Source organism: Monodelphis domestica, chromosome 4 (genome assembly GCF_027887165.1).
Source record: "Monodelphis domestica isolate mMonDom1 chromosome 4, mMonDom1.pri, whole genome shotgun sequence".
Classification (NCBI taxonomy): Eukaryota; Metazoa; Chordata; class Mammalia; order Didelphimorphia; family Didelphidae; genus Monodelphis; species Monodelphis domestica.
In genome coordinates, this window is record NC_077230.1 from 345,977,455 (window position 1) to 345,991,780 (window position 14,326).

Sequence of the window (14,326 nt, forward strand, 5' to 3'; positions counted from 1 at the left end):
ACATAGCTTTAAATGATTCAGTATAACAGAAAGATAATGATTAAATTAAAACAGACAAACTTAAAAATATTTAAACCTTAAAACAATCAGTAAATATAATAATATAAACCAATGAGAAAGTGAAGACAGGCAGTGCAGTCAAAAATCTTTTTTTTTTTACCAATCCCAATAGACTTGTTCACTATTATAGGAGGAGAATAAACTCAAAATAGTTAGCAAGAAACTTCTAGATCTCTCTTAAAGTTTTCTTCTCCTCCCCTTATATTTATTATCCATTTAGATTTCATTTGTCAGGGGGTCTGAATTGCTTCATAGAAGCACAGGGCAGAATCTCCACTCTGCATGTTGAGAGCAGTTAGGACTTTTAGAACTTTGTCAAAATATTTCAGGTTGGTTTGTAGCATAAGCAGCCTAGCTTGTGGTATATTCTTGAGGAGAAGGAAATAAAGTGGGAAATCTCCAATGAAAATAAAAAGTCCCAGGATAAGAATTAAGAAGATCCAAACTGCACTTTTTAGCTCTACCAACTCAAACTGTTGTTTCAGAGTTTCAAGCATGCTTTGCAATAGCACTTTTTCCTGAAAGATACTGAATGGGGTTTGTTTAAAGAGTAAACAGAAAGAAGCAAAACTTAGAGGGAAAACAATAGCATATTTGCATATGAGAGAAAAAATACTTCTCCTTGGTGTTTTGGGTCAAGTGAAAAAAGGGAAAAAATCAGGCTTATTCCCAAAAACTGATTTTAAATCTACTGATTTGGACTAGCTGCCCTCCCTGTGAAAAACCTATAGTAACAACCTTCTAAACTAGGAGTCCAGGATCAGCTTTAAAAAAATATGCTTAAAAATTAGAAGGTGTGGGGTTCTTATTTCCAAGTTGAAAAATGGCTTTGGCAGGCTAGAACATACACATGGAGTGTGGAAAGGGATTGGGGCAGAAAGATTTTTATACATCACCCTCTGTGGAAAAAAAATGGCTTGGATTGGCAGGCTCTTGTGGCAGGTCTGGTCTCAGCAAGAGGAGGCTCCAAGCTGGGTGGAGAGTGGTGAGGAATGCTGGCCAAGCAGATGGGCAGGAGAAATATTAGGCAGTGGCAGGCAGCAGGGAGGGGAAGGAGCACAGGTACACCTCACCACCAGACCCTCATGGTGGGCAGCAATCAGACAAACTTACTATCTTTACCTTAAGGCTATCTGCTCAAAAATTTTTGAGAATTCATCATCCCTTCATGGTTGCCAAAATGTGGGTTTTGAAATTAATAATCAATAACCAAATATTATATTTTAAAATTTTTATTGATAATACCAAGAGCAAAGGAATTGCCTGAATTCAGCCTGGTTGCAGGTCCAAAAAGAGGAAGAGGGAGGAGTTACAGCCACTTGAATATAATCATGCAATATGTGGGGATGCAGGAAAAAGGAATTTTGGGAAATACTAAGGGTCTTCTGAGGGATGAAGTCCAAAGGCTCAAAATCTCCATTTATACAAATATAATACTCAGTACCCTCAAGAAAGTATCACAAGGACCTATGAGGACAAAAGCTCAGTTCAGATATTACCTTCAGATGTACAAAGCCCAGCCCTAAAATAATAAGTCAGAATATAGGCTATTAGACTGAGCAGACAAAGAGTCATTTGGATAAGACAAAGAGCCTTACCATTAAAGAGCTATTATGGTGATAGATATTCCCAAGGCACAAAACCAGAAGGAGAACTCGATTCCAAAATATGTACAAGCAAAGCCTCAACTAAAAGCATATTGTGGGCACAAGTTCAACTAGAATTCCTGGAAGAGATGAAGTAAGAGTTAGAGGAAAACAACTAGAAGAGAAATGAGTGAATTGGAAATAGATTTGATACAAAAGTTTATCCAAGAAACAAACTCCCTGGAACAAAAAGAAGTTGATGACTTCATGAGCAATAAAAAATATTAAAGACAAATGACTAAAAAAAGAAGAAAATAGTGTATCATAGCAAAAACAATAGATCTAGAAAACAGATTGAGAGAAAATTTAAGAATCATTATACTAACGGTTAGCTATAACTAAAAAAACTGAGAAATCATGTTTTAGGAAGTCATGAAAGAAAATTGCATAGATCTCTTAGAAACTGAGGGCAGAATGGCAATAGAAATGTTATAGCCCAAATCCAGAGCTTCCAAGTAAAAAAAATACTGAAAGTAGACCACTAAGAAAGTATTCAAAATACTGAAGAGTCAGTCAGGAGTCACATATGATTTAGAAGCCACCATTTTGGAGAAGTGGAGAACTTAGGTATAATATTCCAGGAGGCAAAGAATAACTTCCCGGGCAAAATTATATATTATCCTATAGGAGAAAAAAATGAACCTTTAATGAAATAGGGGACTTTCAAGTATTCCTGATGAAAAGATAAGAAACTCTAAAGTTGAAACTCAGAAGTCAGGTTAAACATTAAAAAATAAACATGATTGAATATCATAAAGGATTAAAAATTCTAATATGGGGATATGGTACATATATCTCCTCAAAGCCCTCTCATTAGGGATCATAGTAGGAATCTATTTACAGAGACATTTATTAAACAGAGGACCTCAAAGTGGTCTTGTCATGTTTTGATCTTAGAAGAATTATGGAAAGGGAGAAGATGAATACCTTTGGGTCAGAGGAGAATAGGAGAGGAAGTGTGGGGGAAATTAATTTATAATTGTAAGTCAAAATTTATGTAAAGTAGAAATCTATGTAAACAAGAAGAAAAGGGGGGGGATAGCCAGTACTTAAATGTCACTCAACTGAACTGGTTAAAAAAGGTAGAATACACATACACCCAGTTGGGTACAAAAATACATTTCACTCAACAAGGAAATAGAAGAAAAAAGAGAAGGGAAAGAGAGACGAAGGAGCAAAAATGAAAGGAGGGGTTGGTTCTAAGTAAAACAATTCTTTAGAATATACAAAGTTACTTACAATAGCTTTTTTGTGGTAGCAAAGATTTAAAAACTAAGAGAGTCCTCATCTGTTGGGAATCACTGATCAGGCTGTGAATGTGATGGAATACTATTGGTCCATAAAAAATGATTAGGTGCATGGTTTCAGAGAAACATAAGACTTGTATGAACTGATTCTGAGTGAAATGAGCAGAACTAGTGGAATAATTTATACAGTTACAAATTTTGTAAAGACAAATCACTTTGAAAGACTTTTAAATTCTCATCAAAGAAATGACCAAACACAATTCCAGGTGACAGATGATGAACCATGCTACTCATCTCTTGATAAGAGAGGTGATAACGCTGTGTGTATGTGTTGTGTGTACATGTGTATTTTAGACATGGCCAATGCAGGATTTTGTTTTGCCTATCTATGTTTGTAACAGTGTTTTATTTTTCTTTCTCAACAGGGGAGGGCAGGTTTTCTTTGAAATAAATAAAATTTAATTAAAGGAAAAAATACTATAAGCTCCTTGAGGGCAGATACTGACTTGCTTGCATTTGTATCTGTAGTGCTTAGTACAGTATGTAAGACAATAGAGGTGAATCTATGGCACATGTGCCAAGGGGGGACTCAGCTCTCTCTGTGGGCATGTGTGCTATTGCTAGAAAACCAGAAGGATGCAGGGGACAGGTTGCTCCCCTCCCCCTCTCCACACACACCTAAGGACTTTTCTCACATCACCTGCCCCTTTAAAAGGTTTGCCATCACTGGACTAGGACATAGTGCCTACTAAATGGATTTTTTTTTTAGTCTCTCTGGCATCTGTACTGTGATTAAATATAACAGTGTTTTAATTTTCTCATTCACACAGTCATTTAATATTTTTTTAGTTTCTCTAGGTTCTGTGTCTTTTATTTTTGTTACTGTTTTTACTACTCCTTTTAATGCATTATGATATTTAATGCAAGGTGGTCCAGTGGATAGAGTGCTGGGTCTGGAATCAGGAAGACCTGTGTTCAGATTTGGCCTCAGGCACTTCCTGCCTGAGAAGATATTTAACCTCTGCCTCAATTTCCTTATCTGCAAAATGGAGCCAATAATAACATCAGCCTCCCATGGTTGTTGTGAAAATAAAATTCAATAATATTTGTAAAACAGATTACAAATTTTAAAGCACTATGTAAATGCTAGCTGTTTTTATTATTAGCTATATTTACAGCCTATAAAAAGCCAACAGCTATTTATTAAGTACCTACAATGTGGTAAGCACTGAAGATACAAAGATTATAAAAACATTAAAAATTATTCTTAAATTGAAATTTAATAACAAAATAATTAATTTGAATTATGACTATCTTTTTCAGCCCTATGCTGTTCAGGAACTGAAAGCAGTTGCAGGTGTGATGATTACTGCCTCCCATAACCGTAAGGAAGACAATGGATATAAGGTAAATCTTGGAAGTCTAATTGATGTGTGATAGAATCAAGATCCAAATGATCTTGACATGATATAATATTAGTTAAAACAATAAGATGATATTTATCAGAGATAGTGTAAAGGATTATATTTAAGTTCAAAATATTTAAACATCCAAAGGTAGAATGAGGTAGATTCAACTTGACAGTAGTTACAAAGCAAAAATAATGATGAGGTGAAAGGAAAAACTAAAAGCAACATTATTAAAATAATGACAATACAAATGATAGATGAATAGACATACTTTGTACTAGTTAAACCACTTCAAGAGTATAATTTTGGGCACCATACTTTAGAAGAGACATTGACAAATTAGTGAGAGCTCACAGGATAGTGAAAGGTCCAGCCATATTCTATTTTTGCAAAAGGCTATGGGTCACTTAAAGGTCACCTAAAGAATTGCTGACTACTGTCATAAGCCCTTGTTTCTACCACAATAACTGCACAGATATGATTTTCATTAAATAGGAAGTAAGAAGAACATAAAAGAAAACCTAACTACCTTTGAATTCAAATCCCTTGGCCCTAATGAACTATATCTTTGGGTACTGACAAAATTGATTGGTATGATTGCTAAGCCTCAGTCAATCATATTTGAAAGATTGTGTAGAATAGGAGAGATGCCACAATAATGGAGAAATATAAATTGTCCTAATTTTTTGGAAAAAGAATAGGGGAGCAGATAGAGCCTAAAAACTCTTAAGTTAATAAGCTTGACTTTGATTCTGGGGAAATTCTAGAACAGATTAATTTAAAGAGATAGTGAACATTTAGAAAATCAAGGTTCCAAAGATTCACCAAATGGTCATGTTAAACTAATTTCCCTTCTTAACAGGCTTATTAAATTGGTAGATTGGAAGAATGTTGTGGCTATCCTTTACCTAGATTTTAGGAAAGCATTTAACAAAAATTTTTAATACATTATTTTGGAAAGAATGGAAAGATTTGGGTTAGGAAATAGTTCAATTTGATAGGTTCAGAACAGTGAATATACTTAATTTACAGTAATTATTTGGTGACCCTTAGCAAGAGTTCTTCAGTGAAATAGCCCAGGGATCTCTTTTGATCCTATACCTGTGTTGGCAAATCTATGGCACATGTGCCAGAGGGGTCTGCTCCCTTTCCCCTTTCCACTGTATCTGGGATTATTTCTCAATTCACCCACCTCTCTTCCCAGCAGCCCAATGAAAGTGCTTCCTCCCTCCCCTATCTGGGGTAAGGTGGGAGCAGAAGGGCTTACATGTGGCGGGAGGGTTGCAGTTTAGACTCTCGGTCTCTAAAAGGTTCACCATCACTGTCCTATTCTGTTTACCACTTTTATTAAAAATATTTCATCAGTAATTTGGATTAAGACATTGATGCTAAGCTTAAGAAATTTTCATATAACCCAAAACTAAAGAGAGCTGACACTCTAGATGTCAGTCAGTATACACAAAGAACTTGATGGGCCAGACCACTGGTCTGAATCTAATAAGAGGAAATTCAATTGAAATAAATATAATGTCTTACACTTAAATGCAAAATATCAACTTCACAAGTATAAGATGAGGTAGCATGGTTAGATAGCTGTTTGTTTCCAAAAGACCTGAGGGTATAGTGGACTACAAGCTCAAAGAAAGCCAGCACAGTGATGTGGAGGACCAATGAAGGAATGTGGGCTTGGACTGAATTGCGAGGTGGAATATCCCTGGTATAAGATGATGACAGAATCATTGTACCATGCCCTACTCAGACTGCATCTGAAGTATTGTGTTTAATTCTGAATGTCTCAGTGTTCTTATATGTAAAATGAGCTACAGAAGAAAATGGCTAGCTACTCTAGCTAGTATCTTTGCCAAGAAAACCCCAAATGGGATCACAAAGAATTGGACATGACTAAAACAACTAAACAATAGTAACAAAAATTAGGTTTGGTGTCATAAAAATTACTAACAAAGTAGAACTGTCCAAATATTGAATAGAATGCTTTGGAAAATAATGGGTTTCCTCTCACTCTTGGTCTTCAGGGAGAAGCTGGATAACCACTTGTCTAGTATGTCACAATGATAATTTACTTGTGATTATTGTTTAAACTAGATGGCCACTGAGGTTTCCTCTAACCCTGAAATTTCATGCTGAACTTTGTGCCTGAGAAACAGGAAAACCTATGAATTTTTAGCCTGGAGAAAAAAATAAGATTAAAGAGGAGCCATAAAGGATTGACTTGTTTAACTCAAATAATCAACACATATTATGTATTTACCAGGTGCCAGGCACTGTGCTATGTTCCAGAGATACAAAGAAAGGCAAATTATTCAAATTTATCATTAGCATTATTATTCAAAATTATTATTAATGATTAAGTATTATTTTGGAGAGACCTTTGGTAGGTACTGAGTAAAGGCACAAAGTTTAAATGACACATGGTCTCTGTTTTTGTCTTAGGGGACAATTAGGGTGTCACTCATACACAAATAAGAGTATATCCAGGTTGATTCCTGACTGAGAGGATGAGGGGAAACTTTGTAGAGGAGCAATATAGACTTTGAGTTGAGCTTTAAAGCAGAAGTTGGCAGACTCCAGCCTGAGAACCAATTTTTGTATGCCTGAGAGCTAAGAATAATTTTTTTTAGTTTTAGATATAGAAAAGCCAATAATTAGGAATTCAACCACCAAAGAGAAGGATAGAACAATTGGCAAAAGATAAACATTCAAAGTACCGGGCACTACAGAAACAAAAACACAGTTGCTATGGTGAACTTGTCAAGAAGGTCTTAGATCAGAGATGTGGAAGCTGGGAAGTGCCTTCTGAGAAGGACCATTTATTCCAACCATCTCCTTTGGCCCTTAGTCAAAGAAAACCAAGACCAGAGAAGGTCAGTGACTTGCCTGAAATTGCCTGAATGGCAAAGCCAAGATTCACATTCTAACTCCATCTTAAGATCTCTGCTTAAAGAGAGAAAGTCCCAAGGGATGGGCATTCCTTTTGCCCTGGGAAATCTCTCTCTGGCAGCCCTTTTAGGAATTATAATTTATCATATTTCTAGATAAAGACATAACCCCACAATCAGCAGCTCCAGAACTTAGATGAAAGTTTGTTGAACAATTGTGATTTTATCACTTAGCTTTTGGTGTATCCTGGAGACTTCATTGATTGAACCATTCATTCTATTCCAAGATAAAGATAGGGAATGACTTTTATTAGATTCTAATGTTTCCAATCTAATTCTGGTTATCATTATTTCCACTTCCCAGGAGCTTTTTAAATTGCCCCAGTTTTCTCTCAGGAATATTAAGACCTTTGGTAAGAATGATATGGAAAGATTTTGGTGCAGGACATTGTTTGGGAATTGGTATTAGAGAGGGATTTTTCATTCAGATTTAGACCAAGAGGTTTATATTGAGTATTAGTCTAATATTATTTTATGATATATTGCCTGTAGAGGAAACAGTAGCATCTGTATGCTTCCACAAGGAGTGAGAAATTAAGTAGTAGTAAGATAGGGTGGGGGGAAAGGAGGTTCAAGGAAGGCCTGAAAATGATATCTTGGCTATAATTTTCCAACAGAAAGAAGTACAGACTTGTGATGTTACAAACAATGTAATTTCTCTCCATTGGTTTAATTCTAAGGAACCAAGTAAACTCAACGTAATAAAGTACTATCCAGCAACAAAAGCTCTCTCCTTTTTAAATTTGTTCCCTAATTTCATCACACTTCCAACTTTAAATTCTGTAATTCTTGTTTCTTTTCTCCATTTGTGTTTATTGTCTCTCATTCCCAAAATTGTATATCTCATCTGTTGAAATCCTTGTCAAGTACAGGAGCCTTCTCCTCCCTTGAGGCTGTCCCTCACTTCTCTTAACTTTTTTTTTTTTTGGCATACTTCTTTCTCTCTTGTCTTGGATTATCATCATAGATCAGACTACTTTGTATAAATGCCACATCTACCCATTTGCTTTTAAGCTTCCTGAGGGAAGAGACTTGCATTTTTCAATTTTGTATCCTTGATGCCCATAGTAGGTTCTTTAATAGGTTTGTTGAATTATTCTTAAATCATCTAGGTATACTGGGAAACAGGTGCTCAGATCACATCTCCTCATGATAAAGAGATCCTAAAATGTATAGAAGAAAGTGTCGAGCCCTGGATTGATTCCTGGAATGAAAATCTAGTGGACACCAGCCCCCTGAAGCGAGATCCTCTGCAGGATATTTGCACACGTTACATGGAAGATCTGAAAAAGATCTGCTTTCACAGGTACTTGCTTAGGTAGATGTGATCATCTCACTTTAAGGGAGGGTCAAAGAAATGAGGATGGGTTTTGCAGTAACAGAATCAACCGTAGCTCCTAGAGTAAATGGATACAATTTATTGGGGGTAGGTAGAGCAAAGTCTTAGCAGGGTGTTATGTGTGTGAACTTGGGCAAGCTACTCACTAAACATTTGTAGTCCATTGGTTACTTTATAGTCATTCTTCTCTGGCTTTTTACTGGAAAGAGAATAAGGCAAAGGCTCTTATGTATTTATTATACTGAAATAATTTTTAAAGGATAGAAACTTAGATAATCTTTTATAATTATTGCTATTAAAATTGGCTTTTCAGCTATCACTGAAAATCACTGAGAAACTACCCTTTTGGAGGGGTACCATACATTTTTCATTTTCTCAGTTACCCCCCCCCCAAAGAACTCCCTACAATGTAAACTTTTAAAAGTGTTTTTTTCTTGTTCATTTCTCCTAAATTTTCTCCCCAGTAAGCCATTATGTATTATCTGTTAAGTCATTTTAATATACTTTTCTTCTTTTCTATATAAGACTTCAAGTAATTCTCTTTTGAAATGTTTGGTCAATTGAATACCAGTATTTTTACTTAGATATCCTTAACTATAAAATGTTTGCTGGCTTTGTGCCAGAGGCCATCACACCCCAACCAGTTGACAAGGTCATGGTCCAAGGAAGGAAGGCCAGCAAAGCAGACCCCAGAATGAGGGCCCCCTGCTGATCCCTCTCTGTGACTTCTATCCCCAAATTTTCCCCAGTAATGGACTTATTATGATTATTATTCTCTCCCCAATACAGGAGAAATAATATGAGAACAAATAGTTATAGGATCAATAAATATATATACCCTACTTAAAGCCCCCTATGTTATTATCCCAAAAAGATTGCAGTTACAGAATTAAAGCCCAAAGATTACTGCCCATGACCCCTCCTTTCTCAAGCACAAGACACGCTCCAAGGCCCTATAATAAACACTGGCCAAAAACTTGAGTACAATAATGAATCTTTTCCTACAGTTACCACACTCCAATGAATTTGTTGAAACAGAAACCAAGCAGCATTGCTAGACACTTCAAAGTAGTGCAAGAAAAATGGAACTTGTAAATTGAGGAAAACCCCAAAATTGGCCTGCTTTAAGTCCTCACACCTAGATATGAAGATGTTTTGTTGTTCAACTCCCAAGCAATTATGATTGATAGTGAAAACTGACCAAAAGCACAATGATCCTCTCAGCAGGTCAAGGAGTACTAACCTACAAATGGCTTTATTCACATTAATCATATCTATCACAGAGTGTTGTAGAAACCTAGTAAATGATCAGAATTCTTTGTTGTTGTAACATCATAAGAGTGTATTTAGGTGATTTGATAATATCCAATCAAATTGTAGAATGTCACATGTGTAGAGGATTGATTGACTGCATAACAGTCATCTTCCATAACTAGGTTCTACCCTATATCTAGCCCAAGATGAATTGAAATCACTCCAATTAAAAAACAAAAAAGGGGGAGAAGAAATGACTTTTTCTTCTCCTGGATAAGAATTAATAATCCACATTTCTGTAACATTTTATAATTTATAATCTGCTTTCTCACAACAACTCTGTGAAGTAAGTAGTGCAAAGGTAATTTCTGTTTTATAGGAGAGGAAGTGGAGGTGAATCTGAATCCATATATATTTTGGCTCCAAATCTAATACACTATTCACTATGCCATACCACCTCTTAGATATGTGGGTCTTTATATGCAACATTGTCAACTTGCATGATTTTTCTAATAGTAGGGACCACCCTCGGTCAATTCTCAAAATACATTTGGAATCTTGCTAATGTGATCCATTCATGGTCGCTGGGAGCTCTGAACCAGGCCAGAAGTTGATGTAGAAGATTCTAATAGTAGCAAAAGGCTTCATAGCATAGAGAATAAGAGTTATGTGTTATCAGTGGAATAGACTGGGGGCAAGCAACCTCAGCAAGACAGTATATGACAAACCCAAAGATCCCAGCTTTTGGGACAAAAATCCACTATTTCATAAAAACTGCTGGGAAAATTGGAGGACAGTGTGGGAAAGATTAGGCTTAGATCAACACCTCACACCCTACACCAAGATAAATTCAAAATGGATGAATGACTTGAACATAAAGAAGGAAACTATAAGAAAATTAGGCGAACACAGAATAGTATACATGTCAGACCTTTGGGAAGGGAAATACTTCAAAACCAAGCAAGAATTAGAAAGAGTTACAAAATGCAAAATAAATAATCTGGATTACATCAAATTAAAAAGTTTTTGTACAAACAAAACCAATGTAACCAAAATCAGAAGGGTAGCAACAAATTGGGAAACAATCTTCATAAAAACCTCTGACAAAGGTTTAATTACTCAAATTTATAAAGAACTAAATCAATTGTACAAAAAATCAAGCCATTCTCCAATTGACAAATGGGCAAGGGACATGAACAGGCAGTTCTCAGCCAAAGAAATCAAAACTATTAACAAGCACATGAAGAAGTTATATTATAATATATTATAATCAGAGAGATGCAAATCAAAACAACTCTGAGGTATCACCTCACACCTAGCAGATTGGCTAACATGACAGCTATGCAAAGTAATGAATGCTGGAGGGGTTGTGGCAAAGTGGGGACATTAATTCATTTCTGGTGGAGTTGTGAATTGATCCAACCATTCTGGAGGGCAATTTGGAACTATGTTCAAAGGGTGCTAAAAGACTGTCTGCCCTTTGATCCAGCCATAGCCCTGCTGGGCTTGTACCCCAAAGAGATAATGGACAAAAAGACTTGTACAAGAATATTCATAGCTGCGCTCTTTGTGGTGGCCAAAAATTGGAAAATGAGGGAATGCCCTTCAATTGGAGAATGGCTGAACAAATTGTGGTATATGTTGGTGATGGAATACTATTGTGCTAAAAGGAATAATAAAGTGGAGGAATTCCATGGAGACTGGAACAACCTCCAGGAAGTGATATAGAGCGAAAGGAGCAGAACCAGGAAAACATTATACACAGAGACTGATACATTGTGGTACAATCGAAGGTGATGGACTTCTCCATTAGTATCAATGCAATTTCCCTGAACAATCTGCAGGGATCTAAAAAAAAATACTACCCACAAGCAGAGGATAAACTGTGGGAGTAAAAACACCGATGAAAAGCAACTGCTTGACTACAGGGTTGGAGGAGATAGGACTGAGGAGAGACTCTAAATGAACACTATAATGCAAATTCCAACAACAGGGAAATGGGTTCAAGTCAAGAACACATGTGATAACCAGTGGAATCATGCGTCAGCTATGGGAGAGGGAAAGGGGGGGGGGGGAGGAAAAGAAAACGATCTTTGTTTCCAGTGAATAATGTATGAAAATGACCAAATAAAATAATGTTTAAATAAAAAAAAAAGAGTTACGTGTTGACTAGTTGTACAGAATCCTTGTCTTGTTTGTTCTCAGGTAAAATAGTAGTTTCATATAGAGGTAAGGTCAAGCTCTTCTAAGATATATATGGGACCCACCTACTTTCATAGTTTGGTCTGGCTACTTAATGTCCCCTAAAAGGGGATTTTAAAATATAATGATAATATTATTAAAATCCCTTAGCTTAGTCCCTTAATTTCTAATAAAAAGCCTTTCTGAAAATCTGGTTCTATTTCAGAATGAGCTGAAGATTAGTCCTTTTGAATAAGATGTAGGGGTTTTAGTAGACTGCAAGTTCAAGAGGGGAGGCAGCAACGCCATGTGGTAGACAAAAACCATCATGGGGTCTTAGGTTGCATTAAGAATGGCAGAGCTTTGAGGATATAGTGAAGTGATCTATAGAACCTGTTCTCACTTGCTCTCCTCAGACCTCCCCTGTAGGGGAGTTTGGGGCACCACCACAATTGAGATAGAACACTGAATTAACTTGAGATAGTCTCAAAGAGGATAATTAGAATGGTGAAGGAATTTGAGTCTATTTCACATAAGGATCAAATGATACAATGGGCATATTTAGACTAAAAGAGAGAAGTAAAAGCTACTTCAAATATTTAAAGGACTCTCTTTAAAGGTCTCATATCTCAAACATAAAGAACTAAGCCAATTTATAATAATATGAGATTCTTCATTTGATAAATGATCAAAGGATACAAACAAGAGTTTTTGGAAGAAGAAACCAAAGCTATGTATAGTTATGTGAAAAATGTCCTAAAATCATTACATTGATTAGAGAAATGCAAATTAAAACAAATCTGAATTGTACCTGTCTCATACCTATCAGATTGGCTAAGATGATAGAAGGGGAAAAATGACAAATACTGGAGGAGATATGGAAAAAATTGGGACACTAATACAATGTTGTTAGAATTGTGAACTAATTTTGGAAAACAATTTGGAATTATGTCCAGAGTTATAAAACCTTTTGACCCAGCAATACCACTATTAGGTGACATCCCAAGGTGATAAAGAAAAAATGAAAAGAACCTGTATGTTTTAAAATATTTATAGCAACTCTTTGTGCTGGCAAAGAATTGGAAATTGAGGGGATGTCCACAAATGGGGAATGGACAAATGGGGAAATAAGTTGTGGTAGGTTTGTGATAAAATACTATGAGAAGTAAGTTGGTTTTAGAAAAACATGGAAATTATTGCACATGTAAAATCTGTATCAGATTACTTGACATCTCAGGGTGGGGGAGGTAAATGGATAGAAAGGACTGAAGGAGAGAGGGAGAGAATTTGGAACTCAAATTTTTTTTCCAAATGTTAAAAAAGAAAAACATGGAAAGACTTGCATGAAATAATGCAGAAAAGTAAGTAGAACCAAAAGAACATTGTATACACTAACAGCAATATTGTTCAAAGAATAACTATGGATGACTAAAGTTTTTTGAGTACTATGACCATTCAAATAAACTACAAAGAACTTTTTGGGGAAGGGTGGCAACTTGGAACTCAAAATGTAACCAAAAATTTTGAAAAAATAATTAGAGCAATCTAAAAGTTGAATGAGTTGCCTTGAGATGTTATGGATTTAGCTTCCTTGGTGGTCTTCAAGCAGAACATAAATGACCTCTTGTCAGATGTGTTTTAGTAGAAATTACTTTTATGTATGACCTTGGTTATGAGCCCACTAAGATCCCTTCCAGTTCTCAAATTCTGAGATTCTGTGATTGGAGTTGTAAGATGATAGTGAAAAACAGAAGGAGAATGCCTTGCCATTGTAGCTGGAAAAGAGTGTCAAACAGCAATTTGGATGTTATAGAATAAATGAGTAGAAGAGAAAGCTGTTTTGTTTTGCTTCTTGCAGGAAGTTGGTGCCCATTTTGTCAAAAAATATCACAGGGTACCTATTGCCTTAATGACCTTCAAGTATAACAAAGCTTTCTAGTCTTGGAAAGGATTGAGATCAGACCAGAAATTTTTGTTCTCTTAGTTGAATACCATGGTTTATTTTTAAGTCATGTTCAATTTCTGCTCAGAATTCTGAATTTTTTTTAGTTTTACTTAATTGGTCGATTTAGAACATTATTCCTGGTTACAAGAATCATATTCTTTCCCTCCCCTCCCTTTGCCCCCTCCCGTAACCAACTTGCAATTCCAAGGGGTTTTACATGTGTCTTTGGTCAAAAACTTTTTTCATGTTGTTGATGTTTACACTAGGATGATCATTTGGAGTCTACAT

General features: G+C 35.9%; 1 protein-coding gene across 1 annotated transcript in view; it reads left to right on the plus strand.

The window, feature by feature from the left end:
* The window catches only part of PGM2L1 (phosphoglucomutase 2 like 1), an 80,568-nt gene that overhangs the window by 27,339 nt on the left and 38,903 nt on the right, over window positions 1–14,326 (plus strand). Inside the window, exons 5-6 of the mRNA XM_001367761.4 lie at window positions 4,277–4,360; window positions 8,432–8,625. Of these exons, the coding sequence (XP_001367798.1) occupies window positions 4,277–4,360; window positions 8,432–8,625 (278 nt within the window). The remainder of the gene's footprint in view (window positions 1–4,276; window positions 4,361–8,431; window positions 8,626–14,326) is intronic.